The sequence below is a fragment of the Neltuma alba genome, unplaced genomic scaffold (genome assembly GCF_004799145.2).
Source record: "Neltuma alba isolate B1F8T4 unplaced genomic scaffold, ASM479914v2 tig00000964_pilon, whole genome shotgun sequence".
Lineage (NCBI taxonomy): Eukaryota > Viridiplantae > Streptophyta > Magnoliopsida > Fabales > Fabaceae > Neltuma > Neltuma alba.
Genome location: NW_021632274.1, coordinates 1 through 19315, shown reverse-complemented (window position 1 = coordinate 19315; position 19315 = coordinate 1). Strand labels below are relative to the sequence as shown.

General features: G+C 38.6%; 3 protein-coding genes across 3 annotated transcripts; 1 reads left to right on the top strand and 2 right to left on the bottom strand.

Annotated features, from left to right (window-relative positions):
• Positions 1-200: 200 nt before the first annotated feature.
• LOC114749328 (protein DCL homolog, chloroplastic) lies at positions 201-4938 on the bottom strand. Its single transcript, XM_028937828.1, has 3 exons — positions 4576-4938; positions 2252-2366; positions 201-1242 (listed from the first exon to the last, which is right to left on the bottom strand). The coding sequence occupies exons 1-3, from the start codon at positions 4896-4898 to the stop codon at positions 1072-1074; spliced, it is 609 nt and encodes a 202-aa protein (XP_028793661.1). The 5' UTR covers positions 4899-4938; the 3' UTR covers positions 201-1071.
• Positions 4939-9326: 4388 nt separating this feature from the next.
• Positions 9327-11952, top strand: LOC114749321 (F-box protein At1g47056-like). The gene has a single exon (XM_028937816.1). It carries the CDS (start codon positions 9570-9572, stop codon positions 11190-11192), a length of 1623 nt encoding a protein of 540 aa, XP_028793649.1. The 5' UTR covers positions 9327-9569; the 3' UTR covers positions 11193-11952.
• Positions 11953-12876: 924 nt separating this feature from the next.
• Positions 12877-16764, bottom strand: LOC114749334 (low-temperature-induced cysteine proteinase). The gene is made up of 5 exons (XM_028937841.1): positions 16230-16764; positions 14696-14931; positions 14473-14613; positions 13383-13835; positions 12877-13278 (listed from the first exon to the last, which is right to left on the bottom strand). The coding sequence occupies exons 1-5, from the start codon at positions 16705-16707 to the stop codon at positions 13183-13185; spliced, it is 1404 nt and encodes a 467-aa protein (XP_028793674.1). The 5' UTR covers positions 16708-16764; the 3' UTR covers positions 12877-13182.
• Positions 16765-19315: the final 2551 nt, after the last annotated feature.

Sequence of the window (19315 nt, the reverse complement as noted above, 5' to 3'; positions counted from 1 at the left end):
CCAAAGAAAATTAAATATAAAAATTTGACTTGAAAATATAAATTGTTAAATTTATGAAAATTTGATTAGTAATTGTAAAATATTTTTAGGCCTATTTATATTTAATTTTCTTATCAAAAGCTTGCGAGTAATTTTTTCGAGATTAATCTAAATGGGGCCATGAGGGGATATTCTACAGAACCAATAAAGAGGTGATATGGTTCATGTTTAAAAACGCCACAGCTCAACACTAGTGGATGATATTATTGCTACTAACGGTTTGACTAAATAACAAAAACAATAACAGGAAGAAACATGATTCTGTCTCCAGATTTGGCAACACGGCTTCAGCCTAGCATCTAAAAGGAGGGCGAACACAGTTCCTCGCCGTTTTGACCTGCGCAGAGACCCCACAGAACGAAACATCAACCTAGTTGGGCAAACTGCTTCCAGCGAATAGCTCCAAACTTTTGACTCTCAGTGTCCGAACTTAACTGCTACTCTCGCACATCCCGTGACCAAATATTACTCTCCATAACTCAAATTGCAACCCACAATGAGTCCACGCCACAATCTTCGACTTCCCACTCATTTTGCGGGATTCCCAAGGTTCCTGCTATGCCTTTCCTGCAGAAGTTTGTTCCGCTAACAGCAACCTTGTGATGCTTAGCAAATGACTCCATATTCTGTTGGAAATCACCCTCCAAAGGTCTAGGTGGTCTAGTTTTCAACCCTCAGAAGACCGTGCATATTAAAGAAGACAAACTATACAATGATGAGGGCGGTCTTTCCCTTCATTCAAAGCTTCATTCTTATTACCTATAGGTTACCTAACCACCAATTCCTGCAACGCTAACACAACATTTCGCAAGACACAAGTCAACAAAGTGAAGCTCAACTTCAATCATTTTCTATGTCACTTAACGAAAAAGCTTGATATGCTGGTCAATGGTTATCAACCACCATTGACAAATCGATAAAACTAGGTAGAGAGCATTGAACAATGGGGGCCAAAAAATTAAACGAGGCAGCAGTCACGATATTGTTAGACTGAGAAGCCAAAATCAGTAATCAAGTTCCAAAATATACATATCAACGACCCCCTCGCTTTAAATGTTCTCGGATAAACCTTTCTGCATGAGACGGGTATTTATTTCTAATATACTCACGAAGGCACTTCTGGTACGAGAAGTCGATCCAGCCACCGTCAGTTCTTACAACAAAAAGACATCTTGAGCATCTAAACTGGGGATGACGATCGACCTGCAACACAAGAAGTCAAATAATCTGCAAAAATCTAGAGCAGTTTACAAACAATAATAATTGAAAGATAAAGAAATAGCCAATAATATCCTTAAATTATAGCAATGTATTACAGTGCATGTTTGGAAACCAATTGGTCCACATTTTGACCACAGCAATATGAAAGTAAATTGTCTCAAAAATTTCAGATATCTGTTTTCAACAGGTTTCCAAACATAGCCTCAGGAAGAGCAAGCTCCCGTTTTGCGCATTTTGTTTCCCCTCCAGATGGACCTAGTAACCCAACAAAGTAGTGCAGACAGACCCAAACCAACAGCAATCCAATCCATAATTGAGTCAGAGTTTTGACAGCCAAACAGGTTGAACTAGAAATTAGCGCTGTGTCATTGAGACGCAAACCATTCTTCTGAAGCTAAGGTCAAATAACGTGATAGTTTTGTACTTTCTATCACAATATAAATTCTTCTAGACAGACAAGACAAATGCAACAAGAAACATCTTATTCTACCAAAAAAGAATAGGAGACAAAGTATTTCTAGATTTTATCGTCATTAGAAACAGAGGCAAGCACTCCGTCGGTCAGCGCCACAGTAGCAGAGGATATCCTCAGCTTTAACATGCTATGGCTCAAAACAGCATATAAATATATCATTTTGGAATGAACTAGAACAGATGTGGCACAAGTACCATTCTAGGATGAATGGATGGGGAAGAAACACACAAACTTGTGGTGTTAAATATAATTTACAATTGAATAATTTGTTCTGGGAGAAAAGCAATTCAAAAATTTAAATTCATATGAAAGATAGCAGTGCTGATCCTGCGGTTATTCCTTTACAAGCAGTTCACACATCATGGTATGTCACTTTCTATGGGCAACAATCGCAACTTAGAAGTTGCAAAGACAAAACTTAATGAAGAAAACGATAGCATTACACTACCATGACAACAGGAAATTGCATCGCCGTCATGACATGTAGATGTGCAAATAGAATTGTACGTATCATACCATAATTGACTCAAGACCGCATCCAATCTTGTCTTCAGAACGTGGATGGTAAGCAAGAAGCTTCTCTACCACAACTTTCTCATCCTCAGCTGTCAATTGCTCTCCATCCATGTACCTAGTGTAGAAAATCAAAGACGTTAAGAAGATAATTTTTTAAGGTTAAAAAAACTGTGGAAGGCATACTGGTCAATATTCCAAAAATGCAGCACGTATAAATGTGAGCAACTGATTGAGATATAGAATTTATCACAGCAAATTTGTACATTGTGCAAGGAAACTCGCAGGCAAGCAAGCACTGCTTTCAGCAGTTATTTTACAGCATTTGATGCTTTAACAGCAACGCTATGCTTGTCTATCTACTTATTTATCAGATCTTTTGCTGATACTCGCAGAGCCATGATTTTGCTCATCACGTCTTCAAATATGCTTCAGTTCAGTTTACTCACACAATAAGGTGCACAGTAATTTTATCACTGCATATGTTAAATCTCCATCATTCAACCAAGAATTCTCAGAGGAAAATGATACTCTAATGTTTAGTTTCCTGCCAAGGAGCCAATATAGTCTCATAAGGAATTTCCAAGAAGAGAATATGATATTTTGGATTTTGCGCCAGTAGAATTATGAGGTTTTCAAAAAAAGAAAAATCAAAAAGTGGAGACAAGGGGAGAAACAATAGAGGGCAACCAATAATGCACTGGTTTATTACTTCACTGCAACAACATGTATGAAAAGATGTTGATAACTGCTTTTGTATCATGCTCATGTGATCAGAATAGTAATTACTTTCCGTTGAATTGCAGATTAATGCATGTATCCTGTGATGTAAAAAAATATAAAAGACCGTTAGTTAGTTAGTTATAGCTGTTAGTATTTTGTTTCTGTTATGATTATTTGTTATTTGTTTCCTAAGACTAGCTGTTAGAAGAGCAGGGAAATACAATATTAATCGAAGTCCTTACAACATTTGTACCTGTTGATTGATCAACAGTGAAGTGTTATTCAGTTTCTCTTATCCTCTTTGACTCGCTCTCTTTCTCTCGTCTCTCCTCTATCTTTCCTCTTCTTTCTCAAATTCCATAACATATTCATAATCCTAGAACTAAGGAGTGTCACATAGTGTAAATAGAGATATACTTAAAAGAAAAATTCACCTAACAACAGCGAGAATCGGTTTTGTTTTCTTCTGCTCACCTTTTGAACGATGGAGTGACTGAAATTATAACTCTATGCTGATCGCTGTGTATGTAAGTAAATCGCAACAAGTATGCAGCAAAGTTTGAACTGATAAAGAGAGGCCTGGGTGTGGAACTTAAAAGGTTTGAAAGCAGCATCAAGTCCAAGGCAGATCCTAGATTCTAGTAGCCGCTGAAGTTCCAAGAAGAATAATTCCTTGCACTGTAATCAAACAACTTTAACTCATAATAATCCAATGATCACAAAGACTTCCTTTTGTTACCTGAATTATATCTCAAAAGTTTTATCAATTTGTATCTTAACTGAGAAGACTATGTTTTTCTTTTCATACATTCCACGTAGTGTTTTTGTGCAAACAACAACTAGCCTGCAGCCAAGACATCATTCAAGATATCATACAGATAATGCATTCCTCTAAAAGTTAGTCATACGCTAACTCTGTACTTCATAATCCGCTGGTTCAATCTGGTTCTTCAAGTAAATTAGTGATGCAAGAGATATATGCCTATTGGTCAGAAGGAAGATGTGACGCATAAAATCCCACTGCATTGGTACAAAAAACAGTCTTTAAAATCTTTTTTAACGTCTGCTGTTATTGTAGGAAATCATTGTCATCTCACCACTTGCTTGGAAACGAGCGTCTGTATTGTTATGGGTATTCCAAGCAGCCACCGAACAGAAACTTTGTCCTCTACTAGCTAGCAGACTCGAGTCAGAGGAGCATTATGTTCAAGCACAGAAACAGCGGTTATCAAGGAAACTGAATGACACTTGAGTTTAGGCGAGAGAACCCAAGACCCAGACTTGCAAGCAAGGATAAGAAACTTAAACTATCTCGACGAAGAAGTTGAAGTACTTAGTCTGTTAGTCCCTATCTTTTTATCCATTACAAAGATGAAGACATAAGATGACCTCCATCATATGCATTGTCGTTCGGTAATAGATTATAGCCCGTTTTGTTTACATATATGAGTATTCAACGATGTGCTGAGGATTCTTAGCGACAATAGAACGAACAGATAGAGCACAAGAAGAAGTAAAGAATTTAAGATAAGGAATTTTTCTTTTGTCTTCTTCTTCTTCTTCTTTTTTTCTTTTTTTCTTTTTTTGCGGAGGAGGTTGCTGACCTTCGCGAGTGGAGGATATCCTTTGTTAGCCTAACAATTGGTTCAATGTCCTTGAGGATCTCTTTTTCTTTATCCTTCCATTTCCGATAATCGGGGTCGTCCGACCTAGGTTGAGTTGCAAGGTCCTTAGCTCTCAGCAGCTTGGAGATTTGAGCAGCATAGCTAGCTTTCTCATCTGCTCGTCCAGGCTCCCAGTTGGTGGGGGCACAGCACAATATGCGGTGAGGCGTCTCAGTCACAGCGATTCCCGCTACGAAACGCCGGTAGCTGTGGAGCCGAGAGTAAGGAAATAGAGCGTCCCGAAGAAGCAGAGGACCAGCCATTTGAGGTCGAGCATAACAGGCGAAGGTGATAGAGAAATTCCGAGCATGATGTCGTATGAAACTCCATCCAATAAAATCAGTCCAGCTCAGGTAAAATAGATTCTCTTTATTGTTTAATGTTTTAAGCTGAAGTGGACTAATCTTATTGGACAGAGTACTTCTCCGAAGCTTTTTGTTTTTGGGTAAGAGAGAAGGCTTAAAGCCAACAAACCAATTGCATTACCGCAATCTACTTCCCACTTTATCAGCATAGATAAGATCCTCCAGATGCTGTGGGCAGGTGTCGAAAAGATGCGACTCAGAGATTCTGTTTTTGCCCGTGCATCAGCCAAAGCATTGCAACTCCTGGGAACAAATTGAAGCTTTACCTCCCAATGACAACGAAGCATGCCTTTGATCCTTAGAAAAACCAAGCTACATTTGGCTTTTTCATGAGTACAAATCAACCAATTGCTTTGCATCAGATTCTACAATAACATTCCTAAAGCCGAAGTCCCAAGCCGAACATAATCCCTTAAATAAAGCCCATTCCTCGGCCTCCATAGTATTACATAGGCCGATTTCATGACAAAAGCCAGCGATCCAGTTTCCATTGCAAGCTCTCAAGGTTCCTCCACAACCAGCTTTTCCAGTTAGAGTAAACATAGCACCAACCAACGGGAGTGAGGTCTCGAATTCGATTCCTCATGGATATAGAAAACCCCCGCTAGTAGACTCACCCACCATACCAGGTGCGCGACGCGGGTCGGATCCGAACGTTGTCAGGGCAAAGCTCTGGTGAACCGGGTGAGGAACCCAAAAAAAAAAAAAACATAGCACCATCTACGTTCAGTTTCACCCAATTAATGGGAGGCGGTTGCCATTTCAAAGCAGCAGAACAATTTTCACTATCAAGATTTTTCTCGTCTATAGGTTCCAGGACAAAATTCTGCCAAGTTCGACAACTAATACCAACAGGACAAATTGGTTCCACAAAAATAGAGTCAAACACAAACTTATTCCTCCATAACTAGAGTTTCAAATGGAGACTCCCCAGGCAAATTTCCAATCATCATTGAAGTCCTTGGCTATATTGTCTTTCAGATTCATAGTCATCCAATCCAGTAAAGTTGCAGAAAAGAACTGGGCAACATACTTGGATTTTATGAGACCAAGGGGGTGTTTGGATAGAAACCAAACCATGGTTTCAGAAGTGCTTTTACGGATTACGAAGTAAATATGTGGAGGAGATTACCTCGTTTTGCGGAAAAGTGCTTCTAAAACCATGGTTTTGGGTTTCACAAACACTCTCCAAGCCGAAAACTACTTGCATAAGAGCAATCTCGTAAGATGTGTAATATTGATTCCAATTCAGAGTTGCAATATCCACAAATGGCAGACGTTTGAAACCATTCATTAGTAGGGAGTCTATTAAGCGCAACTCTCCACATAAAAACTCTGATTCTTTCAGCACCTCCCCATTTCCAAATAGTTTTAAAAATTGGATTATGCCGCAGTTGGTGACGAACTGATCAGCCTGAGCAACGTGTGAAGCCCAACTTAGAATAATATCGAACGCCCCATTGTGATTTGTGGATGCCTAATAATTTCTCCGAAGCTGATGAAGATCTAACCGTACAAACCCAGTTTCCTTGTGACCAAAAAAGCCCAGTTTTCTTAAAATGATACAAACGGCCTATTTGTTAAATAAAAGCCCAGTGGAGTATCCTATTATGTAGACCTTGCATAGTTGCCTTTTTTTTTTACCTGAGACCTCGCATGCCTGTTGGTCCTGACTTTGAGCCTGCTAGATAAGGTCCTTTTTTTTTTTTTGCTAAAGTATAGGTATCCTCTTATTAAAAGCAATCTTATTCGAGACAATATCAGACAGTAAATGTGGTCACCTCTCCCAGTAAGAATTCGAACATTGATTAGTCAAGTTGTGAAGGACTAGTCCCTTCCGCTAAACCTAACCCCTATTAGTACCTTCTAGATAAGATAAAAGTATAAAACAAACACATTTGCCCCCGTAAACATTCTCGGGTCAAAATACTGAGGGGGGGGGGATGCAAGCTTCTCGTATAAATTATCCCAAAAACATTAACAGGACAGTTAGCGTAATAATTTGTTAGGGGATGCTAAGACAAAATATATTTAGATGGCAACGCCTTTGTTTTTAATGAATCTTGATATTTTCAGATCAGCCACATGGTTACTCATTCCGAAAACTGGTCTTTATCATACAAAGACAGCAAGTTTAGGTTTTGTTTTTTAAAAGTACTTTTATAAAATTGAGATAAAATTTATTTTATATACTTATTTCGTATATCATAAAATTATTTTTAAAATTATAATTTGGTTTTTACCAAAAACATCTTGCCTGGCATGGTTAAATGTAGCGTGGACCGTGGAGGCTTTGGACTATTAGTGTTTGCACCTCTCCATTGACCGCAATCTTATTCTTTTTTTAATAAAGTGTGTAATAAGGGAGACGCAACCCCTGCTTCAAGTGTTCTTACTGTCGTCCCAAGGACCCTCTCATTTCTTAGCGTTTTGTTGTTGATTGGATGAATGGTGAAAAATTATTGCCGTCGTGCAGATAATCTCCCAAAATAGTGGCATTAATGTGTTTTCCCTTTCGTACTTATAGACCTTTCACTTCTAATTCTAAGAATAAAAATATAGTATTACCTTCCGTCGTTATATAATGGATTTGTAAAAATTAAAAAAATCAGTTAAATTAATTATTTATAATAAAAAAGTAATACATTCTATGAGATACTATTGTTAATTATGTGGATTAGAAAGAAATATTTTAACATGTGTAATTATAATGTGGATTATTTTAAAAAAAATAAATATAGAATACAGAGTGAATTTGAATCTTATATTTAAAATCAAATTAAATTTTTAGTTAGTTATCATATTTAATATAGAAGCTAAGAATATAGTAGTATATAAATTTGTCATTGGCTGATCCTGTGGCTGAGACATTTAGATAATAACATACTTACATTCAAGTATCTCATATTAATGGGCTGTGAGCTGAAAATCTTCCGTGACACCAAAGCCACCTGACAATCTCACCATTCTATAACTGGTTTATATTAATCTTATTTAAAAAATGTAAAATAAAACAACTTTATTTCCAATTTTTATCACGAATGTTTCATATTTTCACTTGACAACTATTTGATATTAACTAAATTTATTATTCCCAACATAACGTGTCAATCTTAACTCGAATTCCTAAACACCCCCCCCCAAAACAATCCTCCATATTTCCGGCCTTATTTGCATATTATTTCTCACCTTGATGCTGAGTGAATATGTGAAATCGGGCATTAAATGAAAAAAGTAAAAGAATAAATGCGTATGTATTTAAATCATAGACACTGATGACTATTGTCCGGCCATAATGAGCAGGCCTGCCATTCGGAGTTCGCTTTGGTTAGGAGGAGACGGGATTTGGGTAATGATCGCGTTCCAAACTCTCACGGTAGTATAAATTTTTTTTTAAAAAAGAAAGTTAATTTATTAGTGGAGCAGAAAGAAGGCGATGAATGCATCCTGATCTAATATTTAAATGCAGACGCATGTTCATTACTGTATTATTTTTCCTCACAGCTCCACAAGTCGACAGCACAGGTTGAAGAAAGGCAATTCCCATGGATTGTACCTTACTCCTTATAGGCTCCACTTGCACCCATCTCAATTTGTTGATTACTAGTTTGGACCCAACCAGCCTTTCTTTCAATTAAAAAGAACGAAGATAATCAATTGATCAGGTTTCAAGTTTCAATCCTGATTCTTGAATATTCAAATCCAATCCTCACCCTCAAATCTTTATTTTATTTTATTATACTATTTTTTGGTTCCTAATGTTAGAGCTAATTGATTAATTTGAATAAATTAATAAAACCAGTTAAATTAGTTATTTGTAATAAATAGGTATTTTTTTTTTCTAAAATATCATTTTAATCAATATAACCTTAAAAAAATAAATAAATATAAAAGACAAGATAAATTGGGATTTTATGAAGGAGTGGAGGTAGTATTTCTTTTACAGGGAGGCCAACATCACAATTAAAGTGACAAATCACTTGCAACTGAGAGATAACCCATTATATGGCATCTTATTATATTATCTTAAAAGGTGTTTGGATAGAATTCAAATCATAATTTTAAAAGTGTTTTTACGATATACGAAGTAAATACGTAGAGGAATTTGTTTCATTTTGTGAAAAATTTCTTTTTAAAAGCACTTTTTTTTAGTGCCAAACACCACCTTAATCATATTCATCCACCATCTTTTGATCCAAATCTTTATTATAGATTATAAAGAGTGGGATGATGATAATACACAGTTCTTTGGCTTTTGACCTGATATTTATCTCCACGTCACAAGAGTCCATGCTCGCACCACACGGGGTTGGTCGCCGGGGGCTCCATTTTAAATACCTGGAGTTTAATGGGCGTGCAGAAAAGTCCGAATGAAATCTGATTTCATGTCCGTCTCTGTGGTCAAAGCGGCAAATACAATTCCAACGTCGGAGAAGTCTGACTAGCTCAGAGAGTGGTTCTCTCTTCTCACCTTTGGAAGGTGCAAGGCAGGGTAAGTGTGGGAGCATCTCGTTGGTATAAACACTCAAGTTTGTCATCCTAACCCACCAATTTCAAGTATCTCCGTGAATGGGCCAGGCTGCTTCCGCGGCCGCAATCACTTGCCGTCGCCAAACCAGTCACAGCCACTGCTCCGCGTCAAAATCCAGATCACCACCGTTCATTTCTCCGATGCTTTTCACTGAAAGCCACGAGTCCCCAAATGAGGTCATCCATGCAGTGCCTGATCACATCTCTGAGCTTCCCGACGAGTGTCTGGCTTGCATTTTCCAGTCATTAAGCTCCGCCGACCGTAACCGCTGCTCCCTCGTGTGCCGGCGTTGGCTTCGGGTCGAGGGACAGAGCCGTCACCGTCTCTCTCTTAACTCTCAATCAGATCTTCTCCCGGTTATCCCCTCTCTCTTCTCACGTTTTGATTCGGTCACGAAGCTCGCTTTGAAATGCGACCGTAGATCCGTTAGCATCGGGGACGAAGCGCTCGTTCTTATCTCTCAGCGATGCCCTAATCTGACTCGCTTGAAACTCCGTGCTTGCCGTGAACTTACGGATGCTGGCATGGAGATCTTTGCTAAGAATTGCAAGGGTTTGAAGAAACTTTCCTGTGGATCTTGCACCTTTGGAGCCCCAGGGATGAATGCGGTGCTCGATCATTGCGCCTCTATAGAAGATCTATCTGTCAAGCGTCTCCGGGGAACTACCGATATAGCATCGGTGGAGACTATTGGACCTGGAGTTGCAGCATCATCTCTCAAAAATATTTGTTTAAAAGAGCTATATAATGGACAATGTTTTGGGCCACTTATTCTTGGCTCGAAGAATTTAAGGACCCTGAAGATTTTCAGGTGCTCTGGCGATTGGGATAGACTTTTTCAACTCCTAGCGGCAGATCGAGTACCAAATATAGTCGAAGTCCATCTTGAGAGGCTCCAGACAAGCGATGTCGGCTTAGAGGCAATCTCGAATTGCTCGAGTCTGGAAGTTTTGCATCTTGTCAAGACTCCAGAGTGCACAGATTTAGGGCTTATCGCAATTGCAGAACGATGTAAGCTCTTACGGAAACTTCATATTGACGGGTGGAAGACGAATCGTATAGGTGATGAAGGTCTAATAGCAGTCGCTAAATACTGCCCATGTCTTCAGGAATTGGTCCTTATTGGTGTTAATCCCACTAATGCGAGTTTGGAAATGTTGGCATCCAATTGCCAGAATCTGGAGCGGTTGGCGCTATGTGGAACTGAAACTGTTGGTGATCTTGAAATATCGTGCATTGCAGCCAAATGCACTGCATTGAAGAAACTCTGTATTAAGAGCTGTCCTGTGTCTGACCATGGTTTGGAGGCACTCGCATCTGGTTGCCCGAATTTGCTGAAAGTAAAGGTTAAGAAGTGCAAGGGCGTGACCTCTGAAGGTGTGAATTGGCTGAGGTTATGTAGGGGGTCGCTCGCTGTAAATTTAGATGCTGTTGAAGCAGAACATCAGGGCGCTGGTGCTAGTGATGGTGGCGCTCAGGAAAATGGCCTAGAAACCCCACCAATCCCCAGCGAGGCCGCAGCCTCTGCTACCATTGCATCAAGCAGTACTGGTCGATCAAGTTCATTCAAGTCAAGGCTTGGACTTTTTTCTGGGAAAAGCTATGTCGTCTGCACTTTGAGAAGATTGTCTGGGGGTAGTCGTAGTTCCCGGCATAGTTAGACTGAGGGAATTTTAGTCACCAAAGTGATGGGCAATTCAAGCCATTGACCATTCATATTATTTGGTGATGCTATCACTTGATTCTTTCTCGCGCTTGTATTTATAGCTAAAGTTTCTTGTGTGTTGCGTTTTTGCTTTTGGAGATGAATCTTCTTTAGTTAAATTGGCAAAGTCAATTTATTTCTGTTGTTTTTCTCCCAAATTATTATTGCCGTTGGGTTAGTTAGCTGTTGATCTTACCTCTTCTCAGACTTGTCCGTATCATCATCCAATTGATTCCTAGTGCACATAGTTTTGTAAACTGCAGGCTGTCAGGGTTTCAGGGATTATGAATTTATTTGTTCTGTGATGACGTGTGTATGAAACTTCCAATGGTTTTGTTAGATCTTTGTCTTTGATAGATAACTGGAGGAAAGCACGACGCAAGCTTCTACTTTAGGCTTTGGCTTAGCAAAGGAAACAACTGAATTTCTCGTTTGATTCTAGCATGCATTCCTTAAGCTTCTCCTCTGATGTATAGGCGTACAGTCCCATTGCCGCAAAGTAGATTCGATGCGTTTGTGATCGGATATCTGGGGTTAAGGTGATCATGTTATCAAATAAGGCGAGTTCTCAGATTTACTGTATTGCTTATCACTTATCAGACCTGCTTTATGGCGGTTGCGGGTTTGCTTTTCTTGTACGAAGTGTGTCTCTGTCCTGTGATGCTGCCTAATTCAACATACATGCGGAAATAACACTTCGATTCTATTTCGTTTTAGTTGGTTGGATGCATGTGTGTTGATGGCTTGATTCTATTTTTTTAAATAGTTATCTTTCGTTTTTTTTGGCCATTATCATTTAAAACTAGATAACTATCATGTTATTCCTGTGTTATTTTAGCAGTTCCCATAGGAGCTTTTCAAGTCACGGTATGACATTATGTAATGGCTCATTACTGGTTTGCCCCTAAGAAGTAGTTCTTGTTCGCACTTGGAGGTCGTTAGAGTTGAGCCCTTTGTGCGTATGCGTGACAGGACATTGAGTTTTCATATGAGTTCGAGTGTTTGATCATCTTCAGCAGAGATTAGGCTAGCACACGACATTATCTGGGAAAAGGGAATTACGACATTATCATATATAGCATCGCTAGGATATATTGAATGTGGCTCGTTTGTATTCTCTCTCTCTCCCTCCCTCCCTCCCTCTCTCTCGCCTTGATCCGTAGTTTGTATGATTCATGATAATTAACTATTGCGTCCATCCGTATCAGCCTTGACATTCATTCATCTAACTCAAATTGCTTCATTTAGTAAATCTCGTTGATCATCTCAGCTGAACAATGCTAAATTATCTCATAATTAGATAGAAATGAAGGAAAAAGAATTAGCAATGCAACGAAAAGGGAGTAAAAAAGTAATAATAAAATAAATCATCAAAAGCGAGAATTGCGTCCCAAGCCGCGGGAGCATTATTGTTTTTCTGGCCGAAAATTATCTATTATCTCCAATCAAGTGAAATCTGAATCGTTTAATGTCAAGAAGGTAAGGACTAAAGCCATGGTTAAGAAGGTGAGGGAAGCGAAAAGCGAGCTATAGCACGTCACAAGTGCCTGATCCACAACGTATAGAGAACGAATATTCAATGGTTAAGACATTACTTTAGGGCAAGCGAAAAAGATAGTATGTACGTAGATAGCTGCGAATGCATCATGTGAATATGAAATTCATTCCACCATTGTGGCATTGTCAAATGATAAACGTAATCAGCCTACAGAAGCTGGAAACCTTACAATAATCGTGTTCTTGCCTTCAAGGCTCGAATACAATAACACGTAAATACAACCATATGTACAGAGCAAATGCTTGACTATAAAGTTTGCAGACCATTTATCTGATAAAGTTTCAAATGCAGCTATCAGTATATTTATGGGCATGCATCATAATGAAAAGATTATCAAACATGCTATCAGTCTACTTTGTCCGCCCTGGCTTCGTCATACACCATTCACTTAAGCACTGCTTACTTTGTTCTTAGCCCCAAAAGCCCAGTGGGGTTTAGCTGGAGTGCGCTTCATAGCCTTCACTCCAAATGGACTGTTCTTGTTCTGTAGTGGACAAAAATAATTCAGTTAAGACGTTAGTGAGAAATCTTGACTTCCTAGCGAATATCTACATCCCTATTAGAGATGAATCGAGATTGTAAGATTACCATGAGACAAGTGCCTTCTTCAAGGTTGCAAATAGGATAGTCGTGAGGGCAGCAACTGGAGTGGTCTTCACAGCAGGTCGCAGCTTCAAGAGGACAACATCCCCAGGCAAAGCAATACTTTCCATATTCGTATACGCAGCAGCAAGTAGTGCTCTCAGCACAGCTGTAATAACTATCGCAAACAGTTGGTGGCTTTACAGGTGAAGGGGGTGATGGTCCAGGGTTTGGGGGATTTGGGCCTTTTTTAATTGGGTAAGACGACTCCATCGCAATTCCACATTTTCCAGTGTTGCTTGTAGCCAGATTACGTTCCAATCTCACATACCCGTTCTCTCCCCAGCTCTTGCCCCATGAGTTTCTCACGATCCAATAGTCAACTCCATTTTCTGTACCATATCCCACAGCTGTGACACCGTGATCTAATGCTGTTCCACAATCTCCCGTGAAGACGCCCTGACAAGTTTGAGGTAAATGGAACATATATTAAGAAAGCTCAGGCAATCATTCGACAGCAATTAATCCATTAAAAAAAAAACTTCAAATCGTACAACTGCTGATAGATAACTGATGACTTTGTGCCTTGGAAAATGCATAAATAGAAATAATAGCTGGGGTCTGGGGAGCAGACGCCAATATCTATTGCATGCACTTAACTACTCAAGTTATTACTCCCCTCCGTTTCTTATTATAAGAGACATTTGATGCTTATGGCATGTTTCTATATATAAGAGACACTTAAAAGTTGTCTTTACTTTTTTGTGTTGATTTCCTATTTTACCTATATTTATTGTCTCCAATTCACACTCTCTCTCCCTCCCACTTCTCTTTTTTTCAATAATTTAATTGTTCTCTCTCATGCTCTCTCCTTATTAATGAGGGTAATTTTGGAAAAAAAGATTATATTTTTTACATATTGATTGTTCTTAACTAATTTTAACTGCTTTTTTTATCAACGTAATTCGGTTATTCGTCTCTTATAATAAAGAACGGAGGGAGTAACGTTTAACGCATTGCGGGTGTTTCACCTATCTGTTCCTGTCTACTCATTGTATGCTCAATAGGTGGATAAGAAAATGAGTGAGAGACTTACGGATACATATAACTGGAATTCCCTGCCACCACCTTCAATGGCAACGCTCACAGGCTGATTTGCGACGGCCTTTTGCAATGCCCTCTCGTCATTGACAGGAACGTCCTCGTAGTCATCAATTGTGACGACTTTAGCATTTTTCTGTAGACAAGACAGATGAAAATTTGTTATTAGAGCATAAACTATTTCCCGCAAGCTTAATTCAAGTAAAGCCAAGACTCACCCTGTATGTGTCACATCTACCATTAACAGCACGATAGGGGTAATCTTCTTCGGTGTCAATACCGCCGTTGTTGATGATGAACTCAAAACCGTAGTCCATGAGTCCACCGTTGCATCCTTCGTTATATGATGTATCGCAGTCGACCAGCTCTTGCTCTGATAGTGAAATTAAATCTCCAGTCACTATCTTGTTAATTCCTTCCACGGCAGCGACAGTTGAAAAGGCCCAGCAGCTCCCTTCATGAAACAAATGAATCGGATGAGTTAATGAAAACGAACATATCTGTAGAGTTGGCTATTCTAATGAGATTCATAAGCCATTCAATTGCCAGGAAATCTTTTAATAATGTTTCCTCCTTTTTACAGAGGGTAAAAACAAAAAACAAAAAGACAATTGCTTTATTATTTTTGCAGCAATAGAAAACGTTTTCTGATTCTCAGAAGGGATCATTACTGTAGATAATCCTACGAAAAGTAGTACTTTTTGTTTTTTGTTTTTTCTTGGGGGGGGGGGGGGGAAGCCTGAGTTGTGTAGCAGCTTAAAATTTACAAGGCTGAGAGGACTCTGCTCGTGCCGAAAATGATAAGGTACGAACTAGGAACTCAAGTTGAGGACAGCAGGGGAGGGATTTAGTAGTCTCTACACTCTGTTACGGGCGAAAATTATCCTATGCACCATATTTCTAAAACCAAAGTATTGAAACTGTTCTGTGGTGCCAAAAAAAAAAAAGTATTGAAACAGTTCTTATCATTTCATGCCGTGGAGTGAGAGTGCTTTTCTATTTTTTTCTCCCCCCCCCCCTCCATCACACGTTTCTAGCAGTGTTATTAACTTTTCTCCTTTTCTTAAAAAAAATCGTTCTGGTTGTAAAAATATATTCGCCAAAAATACACACGAAAAAGAAAATACTCGGACAATTTAGACCCATCGATTACAAAGCCATAGCAACAGACAATATGTTGGCAAAAAGATCACACAGCCACACAAGGTGACACAAAATAAGCCCATCAATCACAAAACTGTAGCTTGCTCATAAAACAGTAGAATGGAGTTAGGAGAGCTGATGCTCAATTTGATGCAGCAACACTGATATCAAATATCAAATAATTATGCTAAAAATTGTTCAAAAGGTGAAAACTTAAATTTCTAAATTACATACTAACTCGCCTTGAATATAAAAATTAGTTTGATTTTTAATTTAGCTTTAAATATAAAACCTCAAGTTAATTTACTCCTTATATTTATTTGTTTTTTTAAATAGTCCTTATAAAAATGCACATATTAAATATTTCATTAAATGACATTTAATTAGTAAAAATATTTGAATAAAAATAATATCTATTTATAACTATCTTATTAATTATCTTAATATATCAATTATTTTTTATATTAAGCAATACTCTAATAAAATCGTCACTCACGAGGCTGATTTTTCAAAGCATACCAGCTCAAAATTGAAGGGACAAAATTTTATTAAAATTAAAAAATTAAAAAGAAAAAAAGAAAAAAGAAGTGGGTAAGGCAGGGTACTGACCGCAGCTTCCTTGGTCCTTGACCTCGACTACGGCGCCTTCCTTCCTCCAATCAACGAAACCCGGTAATTTGTCACCGACACATGGAGCGTAACGGTTGCTCCTGGTCTTGGCAATCCTCCTCTTGTGATCAATCCTGGCTCCAAGATACTTGGCCCGGTACTCGTCGTTGGTCAGATCGGCGAACCGATTCAAACCCAGTTTGTAGGTCCGGCTCTCGGCGTTGCGCTCATCGATGAACCTGAGGTTGTCCTTGAAGATCTGAAACCTCTTCTCCTTCTCCCCCAGGCCGTTGTAGAGCTTGCCATGTTCCAACAGCCAGTGCTCGTACATGTCCCTGACCTCCTCATCGGTCCTCCAGTTTGAGCCGTCGGCACGAGTCCTATCGTAAGAGGTGATCGACATGTCCAAGGCGGACGACAAGGCGAAGATGGCGAACAAGAAGAGCATCACGGCAGGAGAAGACGTCGACGAAGCCATCAGGGATGAGTTCGGGAGAGAAACTGCAGACCAAGGCGAAGAGGGGCTTGGAAACTAAAAGGGAGTATGTGGGGCGTTTTAAAGGCAAAAGTGGGGGCGCTGGGAATTGGATTCTACATTTAACTTCTAATCTAAAATATGACATTAAAAAATTTATACAAGGGCAAAGTAGGCAGGGAAAAAATATCGTCAGAAATGGACAAAGGGGATAAGATTTTGGGGAGTTGATCTTTCCTAGTTTGTTTTACGGTTTTAATTGGCTAGTTATTCTTTTATATTAAAGGGTAAATACTAGTAAATACTGTCTTCATTGCTTAATATAAAATACTATTTAATTTTTATTTGAATTTTAAATATAAAACTCTAAGATATTTTTATTTTTTATATTTATGTATTTTTTAAGATAGTTTTTCTAATAATAATAGTTCTAACCAATACACTTGATTAGCAAGAATATTTTAAAAAAGACAATATATATTTATTATAAATAGCTAATTTAATTTGTTTTTTTAATTTTTTAAAATTAGTTAACTAATTCTTATAACTAGTATTATAAATCATCTGGGTTGGCAGTTGGTTGCCGTCTGGTCACGGGTTTCGCGCGAAGAACAAATTAAAGCAGGGCGACTATTAACTGGGCCGAGCCATTGCCGCCTACTGGACTCTGGTGCCACTTTGTTGGTGCCAATTCAACAAGCAGAGTGAAGGAGAATGGCGGCCATCTCCGATCTTTTCAATTCCAGCTTCCCATCCTACCAACAAGAATTAAATCTAACAGGAGAGGGTAATTCATCATAACAGAGCGAATCAAAATTTAAATGCCTATAGAAAGAGTTGTCCATATTTAGTTATTGGCAATAACTCAAATAAGGTTATCTTTAATAAAATGATTAAAAAAATCCCAAAACAAGAGAGGGATGAATTCTGTTTTTTCCTTCACAAATTGACATGCTAGTGGCTTCCTCACTGCACCTGTTTGTTACAATATTAACCGGTGAAGTTTCTCTGTTACAAACAAGTTTTCAGCATAATTTCACTCCAAAAGCCTCCTTTTAAAATGTTTAGTTCCTAATCCTCCTTCCCTATCCTGAGCTATCTGGTCACAAGAAAGAAGATGCAATTTCATCTCAAGATCATTCAGATTATCCCGTTTTAACAGTACCCTTGAAATCCCATTGTGTGAAAGATTTTGGCGAGTATGTGCAGATATTTCTAGTGGAAATGGTGCCTTTTAGTGTTGAGAAAGTAGCGAATAAGGAGATGTGCCACGTTTTCCGTCTCCCGTGGTGCCTTAAATGGGCAGGACTCTTGGTTTTGCACTTTTTTCTGTGTAGTATTGGTCATGACTCATGACGCATCCGGAGGGGAGGGTCTCTTGCAATTTCTTTCTGTTATTTGGGGCCATTCGGACTTTTGCGCCTCGTGTCAATTATTTCCCAGTCGCTTTCGCCTGAGGCGTCGCTATGATGCCTTCTCACGTCATCTCCTCCGTTCCAACCTCCAATTATTCCTCCAAAAACGAAAGCTAACGTAAAAATTAATAAAATGAATTTAAAGATTAAAACGAAATTTATGTCCAATCCTTTTAAGAGAAATAAAAAAAAATCTTAAGATGTTAAGTGCCAATAATAATTAAGAGTTTTGTTAATTATGGTGCTTGTGACGATGATTGAGCGTGGCTAGGCCTTTGGGGAGAGTGAGAGATGCCTGGAAGATGAAGAACAAGAATCTACGCAGATAAAGGGGACTAGAGAGTTGTGAAGTTATTTTGATTCTTGTACTCGTATCTCATAAACTCTGACCAACGTGCTGTGGTTTCCCAGTAGACAACGGAATCCTCTCCAGGATGCGCTGCTCGAATCATGACCTCATGTTTGGTATCCTCATCATCATTTCCCCTGCTCTCTCTCTCTCTGAAGTTGTTCCTCCCCACACTTTTATTTAAATTTGTGCGTTTAATAAGCCCTCAAGATGATGATATATTCACCCACTCACATATTGTCATCGACTACATACTAGTATAATTTAAAATTTCGATCAGCGACACGCCGTTTGAAAATAGTAAACCCACCAGAAGAGAAAAGGACTAGCATTTTTGGTAGTAGATTCAACAGCTGCATGGAAAGTATTAGAATTCGGGTTCGAAAAAGGAACATGAGTGGAAATTATTTAGGGTTAAAAAATGATGAGCAAGACGACAGGGAGAAAGGAGCCCGTGTGTAATAGGACTGAGCAATGAGCAGGGTGGGTTAGCCAGAAGGTTAGTCCATAACCCACCCATTTATGAATAAATGGTATGGGCTAACCCATAACCCGATAGCCCCCCCGTTAGCCAGTATTAAATGGGTTACGAGCAGCACCCGTTTATGCTGACCGGGTACGGGATAACCCATTATTTATTTATTTTTTTGTAATTTTTTTAGCATAGTTACTTATGTAACGTTATGAAGCTGTTAATAAATTTTATATACCAAATAGCAAATCAAATATAAAATAATATCACATAATATCAACCATATTCAATCAAACAACATCATTAGAGTCAAAACAATCAAAGTTTGATAAAATCATAAAAGTAGTCACTAATCATAAAAAGTCTCATAAACTT